The sequence below is a fragment of the Elephas maximus genome, chromosome 2, assembly GCF_024166365.1.
Source record: "Elephas maximus indicus isolate mEleMax1 chromosome 2, mEleMax1 primary haplotype, whole genome shotgun sequence".
In the NCBI taxonomy this organism is placed as follows: Eukaryota; Metazoa; Chordata; class Mammalia; order Proboscidea; family Elephantidae; genus Elephas; species Elephas maximus.
Window position 1 is genome coordinate 167,429,521 of NC_064820.1, and position 13,753 is coordinate 167,443,273.

General features: G+C 38.7%; 1 protein-coding gene across 1 annotated transcript in view; it reads left to right on the forward strand.

The window, feature by feature from the left end:
• G3BP1 (G3BP stress granule assembly factor 1) overlaps positions 1–13,753 on the forward strand; it is a 44,866-nt gene that overhangs the window by 25,863 nt on the left and 5,250 nt on the right. The window contains exons 5-11 of the mRNA XM_049874160.1: positions 6,295–6,385; positions 7,500–7,593; positions 10,883–11,084; positions 12,311–12,412; positions 12,663–12,774; positions 13,004–13,132; positions 13,519–13,628. Coding sequence (XP_049730117.1) covers positions 6,295–6,385; positions 7,500–7,593; positions 10,883–11,084; positions 12,311–12,412; positions 12,663–12,774; positions 13,004–13,132; positions 13,519–13,628 — 840 coding nt within the window. The remainder of the gene's footprint in view (positions 1–6,294; positions 6,386–7,499; positions 7,594–10,882; positions 11,085–12,310; positions 12,413–12,662; positions 12,775–13,003; positions 13,133–13,518; positions 13,629–13,753) is intronic.

Consider the following 13,753-nt stretch of genomic DNA (forward strand, 5'->3'; position numbering starts at 1 on the left):
CTGGCTCATATGGTAATACTATGTTTAATTTTTTGAGGAACCTCCAAACAGCGACCGCACCATTTTACAGTCTCACCAGCAGTAGATGAGGGTTGCAAATTCTTCACATTCTCACCAACACTTGTTATTTTCTCTTTTTCTGATACTATCCGTCTTACTGGGTATGAAGTGGTATCTCATTGTGGTTTTGATTTGCATTTCCCTAATGATTAATGATCTTTCATGTGCTTATCAGCCATTTATGTATCTTTCTTGGATAAATGTCTGTTTAAGTCCCTTTTTAAATTTGGGTTTTTTATTTTGTCACGTTGTAGGCGGTCTTTATATATCCTGGATATGAAACTCTTATCCAGATATATGGTTACCAAATAATTTCTCCTGTTCTGTGAGTTGTCTCTTCACTTTTCTTTTTTTTGAATTTTTATTGTGCTTTAAGTGAAAGTTTACAGATCAAGTCAGTCTCTCATACAAAACCTTATTATATACACTTTGCTGTGGAAACCCTGGTGGTGTAGTGGTTAAGTGCTATGGCTGCTAACCAAAAGGTCGGCGGTTCAAGTCCACCAGTTGCTCCTTGGAAACTATGGGGCAGTTCTACTCTGTCCTATAGGGTCGCTATGAGTCGGAATCGACTTGACGGCAGTGGGTTTGGTTTGGTTTATATACTCCTCCTAATGAGACAGCACACTTCCTTCCCTCCTCCCTGCATTTGCATGTCCATTGAGCCAGCTTCTGTCACCCTTGGCCCTCATATCTCGCCTCCAGACAGGAGCTGCACACATAGTCTCATGTGTCTACTTGATCCAAGAAGCTCACTCCTCACCAGTATCATCTTCTGTCTTATAGTCCAGTCCAATTCCTGTCTGAAAAGTTGGCTTTGGGAATGTTTCCAGACTTGAGCTAACAGAAGGTATGGGGACCATGACCCCTGGGGTCCATCTAGTCTCAGTCAGACCATTAAGTCTGGTCTTTTTTCGAGAATTTGAGGTCTGCATCCCACTGCTCTCCCATTCCTTCAGGGATTCTCTGTTGTATTCCCTGTCATGGCAGTCATTGGTTGTAGCCGGGCACCATCTAGTTCTTCTGGTCTCACGCTGGCATAGTCTTGATTTATGTGGCCCATTCTTACTCTTTGGCTCATACTTACCTTGTGTGTTTGGTGTTCTTCATTCTCCTTTGCTCCAGGTGAGCTGAGACCAATCAATGCATCTTATATGGCCGCTTGCTAGCATTTAAGACCCCATACACCACTCTCCAAAATGGGATGCAGAATATTTTCTTAATAATTTTATTATGCCAGTTGACCTAGATGTCACCTGAAACCATGGTCCCCAAACCCCCGCCCCTGCTGTGCTGGCCTTGGAAGCGTTTGATTTCTCCAAGAAACTACTTTGCTTTTGGTTTAGTCCAGTTGTGCTGACCTCTTCCGTATTGTGTGTTGTCCTTCCCTTCACCTAAATTAGTTCTTGTCTACTATCTAATTAGTGAATATCCCTCTCCCTCCCTTTTTCCCCTCCCCTCATGATCATCGAAGACTATTTTCTTATCTGTTTAAGCTATTTCTTGAGTTCTTATAATAGTGTTCTCATACAATATTTGTCCTTTAGCAACTAATTTCACTCAACATAATGCCTCCCAGATTCCTCCATGTTATGAAACGTTTCACAGATTTCATTGTTGTTCTTGATTGATGCATAGTATTCCATTGTATGAAGGTACCATAATTTATTTATCCATTCATCTATTGATGGGCATCTTGGTTGCTTCCATCTTTTTGCCGTTGTAAACAGTGCTGCGATGAACATAGGTGTGCAGCTTCATTTTCTTGATAAAGTCATTCAATACACAAATGTTTAATTTTGATGAAGTTTACTTTTTCTTTTTTTGTGCAAGTTTTTGGTGTTGTATCTTAAGGGTCCATTGTCAAAAACTAGGTCTTGAAGCATTGACCCTCTTTTCTTCTAAAAATATTATAGTTTTAGTTCTTATTTTTAGGTCATTCATTCATTTTGAGGTTTTCCTTTTTTTAAATGGCATGAGGTGTAGTTTCAACTTCATTCTTTTGTATGTGGAGATCCAGTTGTCCAGTGTCATTATTGAAGAGATCATTCTTTCCTCGTTGGGTATACTTGGTACCCTTATTAAAATCAGTTGACCATAGATGTATGGGTTTTTCCCTGGACTTGCAGTTCTATTTCATTGGTCTGTATGTCTGTCTGTATATCATTACCAGACTGTTTGGATTACTGTAACTATAGTCCATGTTGAAATTTGGGAGTAAGTGTGAGTCCTCCTACTTTAACTTTTTCAAGATTGCTTTGGCTATTTGGGGCCTCTTGCAATTTCATATGAATTTGAGAATTAGCTTTTCCATTTCTGCAAAAAAGATTGTTGGACATTTGATAGAGATTGCTTTGAATATATAGATTGCTTTGGGTAGTATTGACACCTTAATGATATTAAGCCTTTCACTTTATTAGGGCGGGATATCTTTCACATCCCTAGTTAAATTTATTCCTAAATATTTTATTCTTTTAGACTTTTTTTTTCTTTTTAATGTTTTAGTGTGTGGTGAAGGTTTACACAGGAAGTTGGGTTCTCATTTTATAATTTCTATACATACTTTTCAGTGATACTGGTTACATTCTTAACAATATATCAGCATTCTTGTTTTTTCCATTTTGGTTGTTCTTTTTCCATTAATCTAGCTTCCCCATCCCTCCTAGCCTTCTCATCTTTGGTCTAGGGTAAACGTTAACCGTGTGGTTTTATCTAGACAATTATTTTGAGACGCCCAGATGATGTTACTTATTTTATAGGCCACTTTGTCATTTGGCTGAAAGGTGACCTCTGGGAGTGGTTTGAGTTCGAAGTTTAAAGAATATCTCAGGGTGATAGTCTCGGGGTTCATCTGTTCTCTACCAGTCCAGTAAATCTGACCTTTTTTTTTTAAAGGAATTTTGAGTTTTGTTCTGCATTTTTCTCCCATTCTAACTGGGACCGTCTGTTGAGTCCCTGGTCGGAATGGTGAGCAGTTGTTGCCGGGCACCATCAAGTTCTTTGGTCTCAAGGTAGGTGATGATGTTGTTCATGTAGTCTCTTGGCTTGTAGACTAGTTTTTTAGTCTTTGGTTTCCTTCTTTCTCTTTAGCTCCAGATGAGTAGAGACCAATAGTTGTTAGATGCTATTATAAGTAGAATTGTTTTCTTAATTTCTTTTTCAGGTTGTTCATCGTTGGTATATAGAAACAAAAGTGATTTTTATTGATTGTGTACAAACTGCAACTTTGCTGGATTCATTTATTAGCTCTGGTAGCTTTCTTCTAGATTCTTTGGATTTTCTATATACTGGATTGTCATTGATATTTTTGAAGAGTGCAGTTATTTTGTAGAATGCCTCCATTTGCGTTGTCTGATGTTTCCGTGTGGTTAGATTAAGCTTATATGGGTATATAAGTGCTTTTCAAACTAGCTAATGTTCAATTATTAACGATGTTAACTTTGAACACTTAGGTTACCTTTACCAGGTTTCACCACTGTAAAATTAGTGTTTTTCGTAAGTAAATTTTGGGAACTCTTTGAGGTGGTGCAAATATCTTGCTCTTCTTAAAACCTTTATGAACTAGATTTAGCATTTATTGATGATTTCTGCTGGAATCAGTTGTTATTCTGATGGTTGCAATGATGATTATCTAACTCCATCATTCTGTGTTAGTTGGCATTCTACAGTAAAAAAAGTTCTCACCTCTCTTGATTGATCGTCACTTATGGATTCTTTGTTTATTTAATGGCTTAACCGTTAGTAACATTACGTATTTCAATGTCTTAAAATGTCCCAGATCTGCGACTAACAGATACGTGAGGAAATGCTCACAATCCTTAGCCATTAGAGAAATGCAAATCAAAACTACAGTGAGATACCATCTCACCCCAACAAGGCTGGCATTAATCCAAAAAACACAAAACAATAAATGCTGGAGAGGTTGTGGAGAGACTGGAACCCTTATACACTGCTGGTGGGAATGTAAAATGGCAAAGCCACTTTGGAAATTGCTTTGGCGCTTCCTTATAAAGCTAGAAATAGAATTACCATACAATCCAGCAACCGCATTCCTTCGAATATATCCTAGAGAAATAAGAGCCCTCACGAGAATAGATATGTGCACACCCATGTTCATTGCAGCACTGTTTACGGTAGCAAAAAGGTGGGAACAACCAAGGTGCCTGTCAACCGATGAATGGATAAACAGATTATGGTGTATTCACACAATGGATTACTACGCAGCGACAAAGAACAACGATGAGTCAGTGCAACAGCTCATAACATGGGGGAATCTGGAAGGCACAATGCTGAGTGAAATTAATCAGCCGCAAAAGGACAAATGTATGAGACTGCTGTTATAAAAACTCAAGAAAAGTTTTAAACACAGAAGAAAACATTCTTTTATGGTTACCAGGGTGAGGAGGGAGAGGAAGGGGTATTCACTAATTAGATGGTAGACAAGAATTATTTTAGGCAAAGGGAAAGACATCACACAATACAGGGGAAGTCAGCACAACTGGACTAAGCCAAAAGCTAAGACGTTTCCCAAACACGACCAAACACTTCGTGGGACAGAATAGCAGGGGTGGGGGTTTGGGGACCGTGGTTTCAGGGACATCTAGGTCAATTGGCATAACAAAGCATATTAAGAAAATGTTCTGAATCCCACTTCGATGAGTGGCATCTGTGGTTTTAAAAGCTAACAAGCAGCCATCTAAGTTGCATCTATTGATCTCAGCCCACTTAGAGCAAAGTAGTATGAAGAACACCAAGGACACAAAGTATGAGCCCAAGAGACAGAAAGGGCTACATAAACCAGAGACTCCATCAGCCTGAGACCGAAAGAACTAGATGGCGGCCATCTACCACCAGTGACAGCCCTGACAGGGAATACAACAGAGAATCCTTAATGGAGCAGGAGAAAAGTGGGATGCAGACCTCAAATTCTAGTGAAAAGACCAGAATTAATGGTCTGAGACTGGAGGAACCACAGAGGTCATGGCCCCCGGACTCTCTCTTAGCCCAAAACTAGAACCATTCCTGAAGCCAGCTCTTCAGACAAAGATTAGACTGGACTGTAAGATATAAAATGATACTGGTGAGGATTGTGCTTCTTAGCTCAAGTAGACACATAAAACGGTGGGCTGCTCCTGTCTGGAGGCGAGATGAGAAGGCAAAGGGGGACAGGAGCTGGTTGAATGAACACAGGATATAAATGGTGGAGAGAAGAAGTGTGCTGTCACATTGTAGGGAGAGCAACTAGGGTCACATAGCAGTGTGTGTATAAGTTTTTGTATGAGAAACTGATTTGGGTTGTAAACTTTCACTTAAAGCACAGTAAAAAAAATATCCCAGATCTGGCCAGCACGAACCCCTCCAATCTGGTATATGTGTCCTTTTACCATGTCCTTAACTTTCTAAGTATGGAAAGAATCACATGTTGTGTGATTGCCTGTAACGCGCTTCTTTACAGTTCCTTTTTCTTTTCTATTGAAGGCTCTGACCACTTTAGTAGAATGCATTGTTATATAAACTATCTCATTTAATACTCAGAGTTTTGAGGTATATTCTGATATCCCTCTTTTTATAGATGTGGAAAGTGAGTCTCAGAAATTGAATAGCTGGTAAATGATATAGTTGGATTCAGACTCAGGTGTGTCTTTACCTAGTGTGAGCAAGCTTTTTGTGCTGTACTACCTACGAGTGCTAGTATCAATGTTCTTGGATTCAGATTAAAAAAAAAACAAAACTTTGTTGAGTCAATTCTGACTCATAGCGACCTTATACAGGTACAGATTTAGGGAATTTTAAATAATCTACTGCAATTGGGGATACCTATTATTCAGGGATTTATTTTCTCTTAATGATTTCAGGTATGGGCTGTGACATCTTAGAGCTTTATCAGTCTGGTGGTAAGGATAAATATTTTGAGCAAACAAAATATGTTTAAGTATAGTCTTCTTACATCCATCTTACAGAGTAGGGTTTTTTAGCCTCAGTCCTATTAATGTTTTAGACCAGATAATTCTTTGTTGGGGGACTGTCCTAGGCATTATAAGATGTGTAGCAGCATCTTTGCCTCTACTCACTAGTTGTCAGTAGCAACCAGACCTCTTGCAAAAACTGAAATGTCTCTAGATATTGCCGAATGTCTTGGGGCAGGGGGGAAAATTGCCCAGGATTGAGAACTGGTTAGAGTGATTTGACTTTTTAAAAGTGCTGAATAAATGAAAACTTTTGTTGGTATTGCAGGGCTCTGTTGCAAATAAGTTCTATGTTCACAATGATATCTTCAGATACCAAGATGAAGTATTTGGTGGCTTTGTTACTGAGCCTCAGGAGGGTAAGTACTGAAAAGTACATCATAAGTTACTTGGCTTAATTTTTTCTTTTGATGACATCATATTGTCCTAAGAATATACGTTTCTTCAGTGTTTTCATTATACCGCATTCTTTGTTAACAAGAACTTGTAATTATCAAGACCTGCTGTGAAGGGTGTGAAATTTTACCCTACTTGCACACTAACAGGTTTGCCTGCTATAGTTCCATGGCTGTTGGTAAAAGACGTGAAACTCCTGGAGGTGCTTTGGAGGAATCATAAAGTGTACAAGAACTTTTGTTTAATTAGCGATCTAGGCATAAATTGACAGAAATCCAGTCATATGAGTTAAGCAGCAATAAAGAATTTTATTAAATTCTTTAAATTCTGGGTCAGAAATTTGATAGGCTATTCCTCATACCAATAGTAATAGCATTTTTGCCCTAGTTTCCACAGGGCGCTGTGAAGAGGACCAGATGATACTTGCATATGCAATGGGTTGTGTTACAGGAGTGGAGCGTAGAGCTTAGGGCACCTGAATTTTATTATAACAGGCAGTAAACATGCTTGCCCTTTGCTCTGGAGAGAGAAGCTATCTGCTAAGACTTTGCTGTACAGTACAAAGGTTCTTGAAAAGATAGTCTGTAACAAAAGGTAGCCATTGCCTCAATTGTAAGATATACAGAAACACAGACCCATGGAGAATTGTTTCTCAACAGGTAATAATGTTTGAATGTTTTCTGTATGGTTGAGACTGTTAAAAGTGCTTTATATTTATTGTGCAGTGCAACAGCCTTACAGATACGTAAGTTAGGTACTATTGTCCCTATTTAAAAGATTAAGGGACTGAGATATAGAGAAGTAATTTATCCAATATCATATAGCTATTAGGTGGTAGAGGCTGGATTGGGTTCTGGCCATATGACTTCAAAATCCGTGTTGTTAACCAGGACACTATAATAGCCTTCATTCTGTCCTTAAAGCCATGACTTTACCAGATTTTGCCTTTTTTTTTTAAAACTTGTTTGTGTATGTATTTTTCTTAGTAATTGTCTTTTTGACCACAGTGAACATTGTGCAAGTGAATATATTTTGTGAACTTAGTAAGCACAAACTAAAATTTTTGCCCTCACTTAGAATCTGAGGAAGAAGTAGAGGAGCCTGAAGAAAGACAGCCAACACCGGAGGTGGTACCTGATGATGCTGGAACTTTCTATGATCAGGCTGTCAGGTGAGGAAAACTGTTCCCATGTCCAGGGCTGCATGGAAACTTGGGTTGTCTAGCCTTTTCCTTTGCTGGGGGATGCTTATAGATTCTCAGGATTATCTCAAAAAATAGTAACTTGCCAGAAGAAAGGTTTTGCTTTTGTGTCTCTGAGCTGGTGGTTCAAACTCACCCAGTGGCACTGTGAAAGAAAGGCCTGGCGATCTGCTTCCATAAAGATTACAGCATGAAAACCCCATGGAGCAGTTGTACTCTATAACACATGGAGTTGCCATGAGTTTGAATTGACTTGACAGCAGTGAGTTTGGTTTTTTGGTTTTACCTCTGAGCGAACAAAAATATAACTTGTTATATAATGTGTTTAAATAGTTTAAAAATAAATAAATAAATAAATATATTTTTTTTTAAATAGTAGGGTTGTTTAATTAGTATCTATCAGTTGGTTTTTGGATCAGTCTTAGTGGTAAGTGAAAAATAGATCTGATTGGATTTCTTATCAAGTGCTTTGCAGGGAAGTATAAAGTGTACAAAGACTTTTACTTAATAAGCGATCTAGGCATACATTGACAGAAATTCAATCATTTGAGTTAAGCAGCAGTAAAGATTTTATTAACTACTTCAGACAACAAGGGTGTGATGGTATCTTAGGGATTTTTTCCCCCTGCAGTTGGAAAAGAAATATGTTTGATTGGAATGGAAATGAATATTGTTGCCACATGACACTTAATTTCTACAGTGTTTCACCAGGTGTGGTAGTAGACTACTCCATATTACTCATCTGGGTCGCTGGATGAAAGATGAAGGTTAATTGTTCCACCGCGGGCGTACAGAAGTAGAATTTTGGGCAGAGATGTATCTACAGTTTTAATAAGCGTTCCCAGTTTTTTTTTTCCTCTCTGAATAGCTTGCTTTTATTAAAATCTGAGTGCATTTGTTCTATTTGCTACTTGAGAGTAGGTCTTCTAGAGTTGCCATTTTTAAATAGTTTTTGGTGGAGGAGGGAAATTATGTGTTTGGCTCTATTGTTGTTAGGTGCCATCGAGTCCCTTTTGACTCAAGCTGCCCTGGGTACAACAAAATGAAACACTGCCCATCCTCACAGTCATTAACGCTTGAGGTCATTGTTGCAGCCACTATGTCAGTCTATCTCTTTGAGGGTCTTCATCTTTTTCACTGACCCTCTACTTTACCAAGCATGGTGCGCACCATTATCTCTTTGACCAGTAAGTACTGTTGTTGTTGTTAGGTGCCGTTGAGTCGGCTCTGACTCATAGCGACCCTGTCTATGCACAACAGAACGACACTGCCCAGTTCTGCGTCATCCTCACAGGTGTTGCTGTACTTGAACCCCTTGTTGCAGCCACTGTGTCAGTCCATCTCATTGAAGGTTTTCCTCTTTTTCGGTTACACTCTATCAAGCATGATGTCCTTCTCCAGGTCTTTGCACATGTCATTATAATACTTTGTCTTCTCACGCCGTCCTTTGAAATTTTATGTTCAACTCTCCTACTGCATCGTTTTTTCCTTTTGCTTTAGCTAGTCGACGTTCAAGAGCAAGTTTCAGAATCTCTTCTGACATCCATTTAGGTCTTTTCTATCTCCCCCCCGCCTTTTTTTTTTTAATTTTGTTGTGCTTTAACTGCAAGTTTACAAATCAAGTCAGTCTCTCACATACAAACTTATATACACCTTACCACATATTCCCATTTACTCTCCCCGTAATGAGTCAGTCCGCTCTCTCCTTCCAGTCTCTCCTTCTCCCCTGTCTTTTTAATGACTCTTTTCTTTCCTCGTGTATAATGTCCTTAATGTTAATTACAGCTAGTCTGGTCTTCAGTCATTCATGTTAAGCGCATCAAATCTATTCTTGAGACAGTTTCTGAATTCAGGTGGGATATACTCAAGGTTGTACTTTGGTTGTCATGGACTTGTTATAATTTTCTTCAGTTTCAATTTGAACTTGCATGTGTGTAATTGATGGTCTGATCTGGCCTTGTTCTGACTGATGGTGTTGAGCTTTTCCATCGTCTCTTTTCACAGTTGTAGTGGAATTGATTCTTGTGTATTCTATCTGTTTCTTCTCATTTTGAGCTGTGCCACGTCATCAAATGAAGATCCCCGAAAGCTTGACTCCATCCGTGTCATTAAGGTCAACTCTCCTTTGAGGAGGCAGCTCTTCCACAGTCATACTTTGAGTGCCTTCCAACCCGAGGGGCTCATCTTCTGGCACTCCATCAGACAGTATTCCACTGCCAGTCATAAGGTTTTCACTGGCTAATTCTTCTCAGAAGTAGACCACCAGGTCCTTCTTCCTAGTCTGTCTTCGTCTGGAAGCTCAGCTGAAGCCTGTCTGCCATGGGACAAATAGACCTTGCTTCTATTTGAATACCGGTGGGATAGCTCCCAGCATCACAGCAATACCCAAGCCCCCACAGTACGACAAACGGACAGACGCATGGGGGGTGGGGGGCAGTAAGTACTAGAGGAGAAAAATTATTCTGATCGAGAATATTAGGGAAAATGAAAGACCATTAAAGAAAAGGAGAGGGTATATAATTCTAAGAGTTGGGGGTGGGGGAGGAGGAAGAAACTTAAAGCTTTTCATTGGCTTTGAGATTTGGGTTCCTAATTAATTCCGCTGAATTGCAGTCTTAGTCTGTAATCTTTTTTTTTAATTGTGCTTTAAGTGAAAGTTTATAGTCAAGTTAGTTTCTCATATAAAAATATTATAGACACATTGTTATGTGACCCTAGTTGCTCTCCCTATCATGTGACAGCATACTCCTTTCACCTCCTGTATTTCACATTTCCATTCAACCAGCTCCTGTCACTTTCTGCCTTCTCATCTCGCTTCTGGACAGGAGCTGCCCATTTAGCCTCGTGTATCTACTTGAGCTAGGAAGCCCACTCTTCACAAGTATCATTTTATGTCTTGTAGTCCAGTCTAATCTTTGTCTAAAGAGTTGGCTTCAGGTCTGGTGTGTTTTTGACTTTTTTGTGCTATGTGATAGGTAAATCATAATAATTTAAGGGATTCCAGCTGAGTGAGAAATAAGTTTGGCTCACTTTGTTCTATTTTGGTTCATTTGATTATCAAATTTAACAAATAATTTAATTCCAGTTAAGATTTTTATAAAGTTGCTTGTTTCAGTTCTCAGATAAATGAGTATGATTCCTAAATCTTTTTTGAAAGGAGGGAGCTGTTTTGAGGCTCAGGTCTCTATTGTTAATAAACAATAAGACTTTGTTAAATTAGTGAAGACAGAATGATATTTCTCAATTTTTCTTGTGAAAGCAATGACTTAGAAGAACATTTAGAGGAACCTGTTGCTGAACCAGAGCCTGATCCTGAACCAGAACCGGAGCAGGAACCTGTGTCTGAAATCCAGGAGGAAAAGTCTGAGCCAGTATTAGAAGAAACTGCCGCTGAGGATGCTCAGAAGAGTCCCTCCCCAGCACCTGCAGACATAGCTCAGACAGCACAGGAGGACTTGAGGGTATGGGACGGATCCTCATGTTTACTCTGTTTCTCATTACCAGAAAAAAACTCTTCTTTATTACTGTTCAATTGAATTTTATAGGTACGTTTTAATGTTAGTGGTTCTCGGAAATTTCTTGTGTTGGTAAGCCATGCCTCAGACAAGAAGATGCATATTGCCTTTAAAATCAAAAGTAACTTTTTTCCTCCTAAGGAAACTTGAATACCTCTTAGACCAGACATTTCAGATGCTATTTTACCACCATATTAATAACCCCGTCTCTTTTAGTATTTCATTTTTTAAATAGCATATTATTGTGTGCTTGTTATAGTAACATGAATATATCTTTTTTGAAAAAATAAAAGGTTGGTAAACAGTCTTTTGTAGTTACTTTTGTGTTATGTGCTATTTATAAATGAGAGTTGTCATGAGAACCTATAATGAGGTACCTAACATAGTTCTAATTTCAGGAAAGGCTTCCTTTTCAGTTGAAAAGGCAGAGGAATGTGTGAAATGGGAAAGAAAGGAACAGAAGGAAAACCTGTGCGGTTGGATGAGAATTCAGAACGAGGGAGGGTTGTAAAGATGGAGCAAAGGAGGCTAAATCATTGTGGGCTGTCCGTATTTCAGAGTTTGATCTTTATTCCAAGAGAAATAGGAGGCCATTAAAAGGGAGTGACTGCTTTAAAAATTGTACTATTAAAGATAACTAGCTTCCAGGTGGAAAAGTGGGCTGGCTGGATCATGAGTGAATGACCAGTTAGGCACTTTGCTGGGGAAAGGAAATGATGGCTTAGATTAGGGTGGTGGCAGTATAGATGGAGCCGGGTAGATTAATAGGAACTGGAGATTTTGATACAGGTTGGAGAAGGTGTTCAGATGTTTCAATAGTTGATGTAATTGGGTTAATATTTGTACCATGGATGGGGGTGTGGGGAAGATCACAGGAAGAAGAACTGGTGTTGAAGGAGAGAGAATTTCCTTTGGTTACAAACTTGAAATAAACTCAAATTAGCTTTCTTGATTCTAAGCCTCTCTTGAATTTGCCTGATGGCTTGATGTTCCATCCTAAGTTTAGTACTAAATTGTGAGTAGAAGGAAAAAAGGAATCTCAGGATACTTACAAACTCCATCTGGATTATGAGAATTCGATGCATATACTGTATACAGAAAATCAGAGTTAATGGCTTTTACATTGTTTTGATACATGGTGTAATCACATAATGCTGGTATTGTTCCCTTAGACATTTTCTTGGGCATCTGTGACCAGTAAGAACCTTCCACCCAGTGGAGCTGTTCCAGTTACTGGGATCCCACCTCATGTTGTTAAAGTCCCAGCTTCACAGGTGAGGTTGTAGTTAAAATTGTCCATTAGGCAAATTTACTTGTATTTCATGTAATATGGTTTCATAGAGGTTTGGAAAATGTGGAACTGGCATATAGGATAGTGGAGAAGGATGGAAGGGGGTTTTTATGGCCTCTTTTGAGGAAATTGTCATTTTCGAGCTTAAATATTATTGTTAGCTAAGACATTTTAGAATAAAGAAGGTAGACCTGCTTTCTCTTTACACAAAAGTTAATTTATAATATTTTCAGCCCCGTCCAGAGTCTAAGCCTGAATCTCAGATTCCACAGCAGAGGCCTCAGAGGGATCAAAGAGTACGGGAACAACGAATAAATATTCCTCCACAGAGGGGCCCTAGACCAAGTAAGAACCTAAAGGGGTGATTTCTTTCTTTAGTTTGGAGGATCTTGAGGTTGAGAGCTTATTTTTTGAGGGGGAGTTGATGTTTGTCACCGTGCTTATTTACTTTTTAATATTGTAGGGTTGATGGAATTACTCGTAATTAGGCTAGAGAGAAAATTATCGAAAGGAACAGTCACTGAAAGATGTCATCTTTTTCTGTCTTTAATTGCTATTTTTCTTTCCTCTTTAGTTCGTGAGGCTGGTGAGCAAGGTGATGTTGAACCTCGAAGAATTGTGAGACACCCTGACAGTCACCAACTCTTCATTGGCAACCTGCCTCATGAGGTGGACAAATCGGAGCTTAAAGATTTCTTTCAAAGTAGGTTATTGGGCTTGGGCAGTTAAATTCATCTAGAGCAGTGCTGTCCAATAGAAATAAGAGGCGAGCTGAATATATTTTTAAATTTTCTAGTAGTCATGTTAGTAGTAAAAAGAAACTGGAAATCTTAATTTTAATAACATTTTATTTAACTAATGGATCTAAAACATTGTTTCACCAAGTAAAAATATTAGTGATATTTTAATTTTTTTATACTAATCTTTGTATTTACTGTTTTACACTATGGCACATCTCAGTTTGGACCTGTCACATTTCAGGTGCTCAGTAGCCACGTGTGCTGGGGCCTGCTGTATTGAACAGTGCACATCTAACGTTCAGTGGAAACTCTGTAGTAGGTTATCTGAAAAGCTGTGTTTCACTTGCAGATTATGGGAATGTGGTGGAACTGCGCATTAATAGCGGTGGGAAATTACCCAATTTTGGTTTTGTTGTGTTTGATGACTCTGAACCTGTTCAGAAGGTTCTTAGCAACAGGGTAAGCAATTTTTCAACTTGACTTTTTTCTTTTTTTTTTAAATAAATGTGTATCTTGGCTCTTTAGAATGTATTCATCCTTATGGCTAGGTCTTCTTAAATGTAAAGTATAAATTATTCCAATAT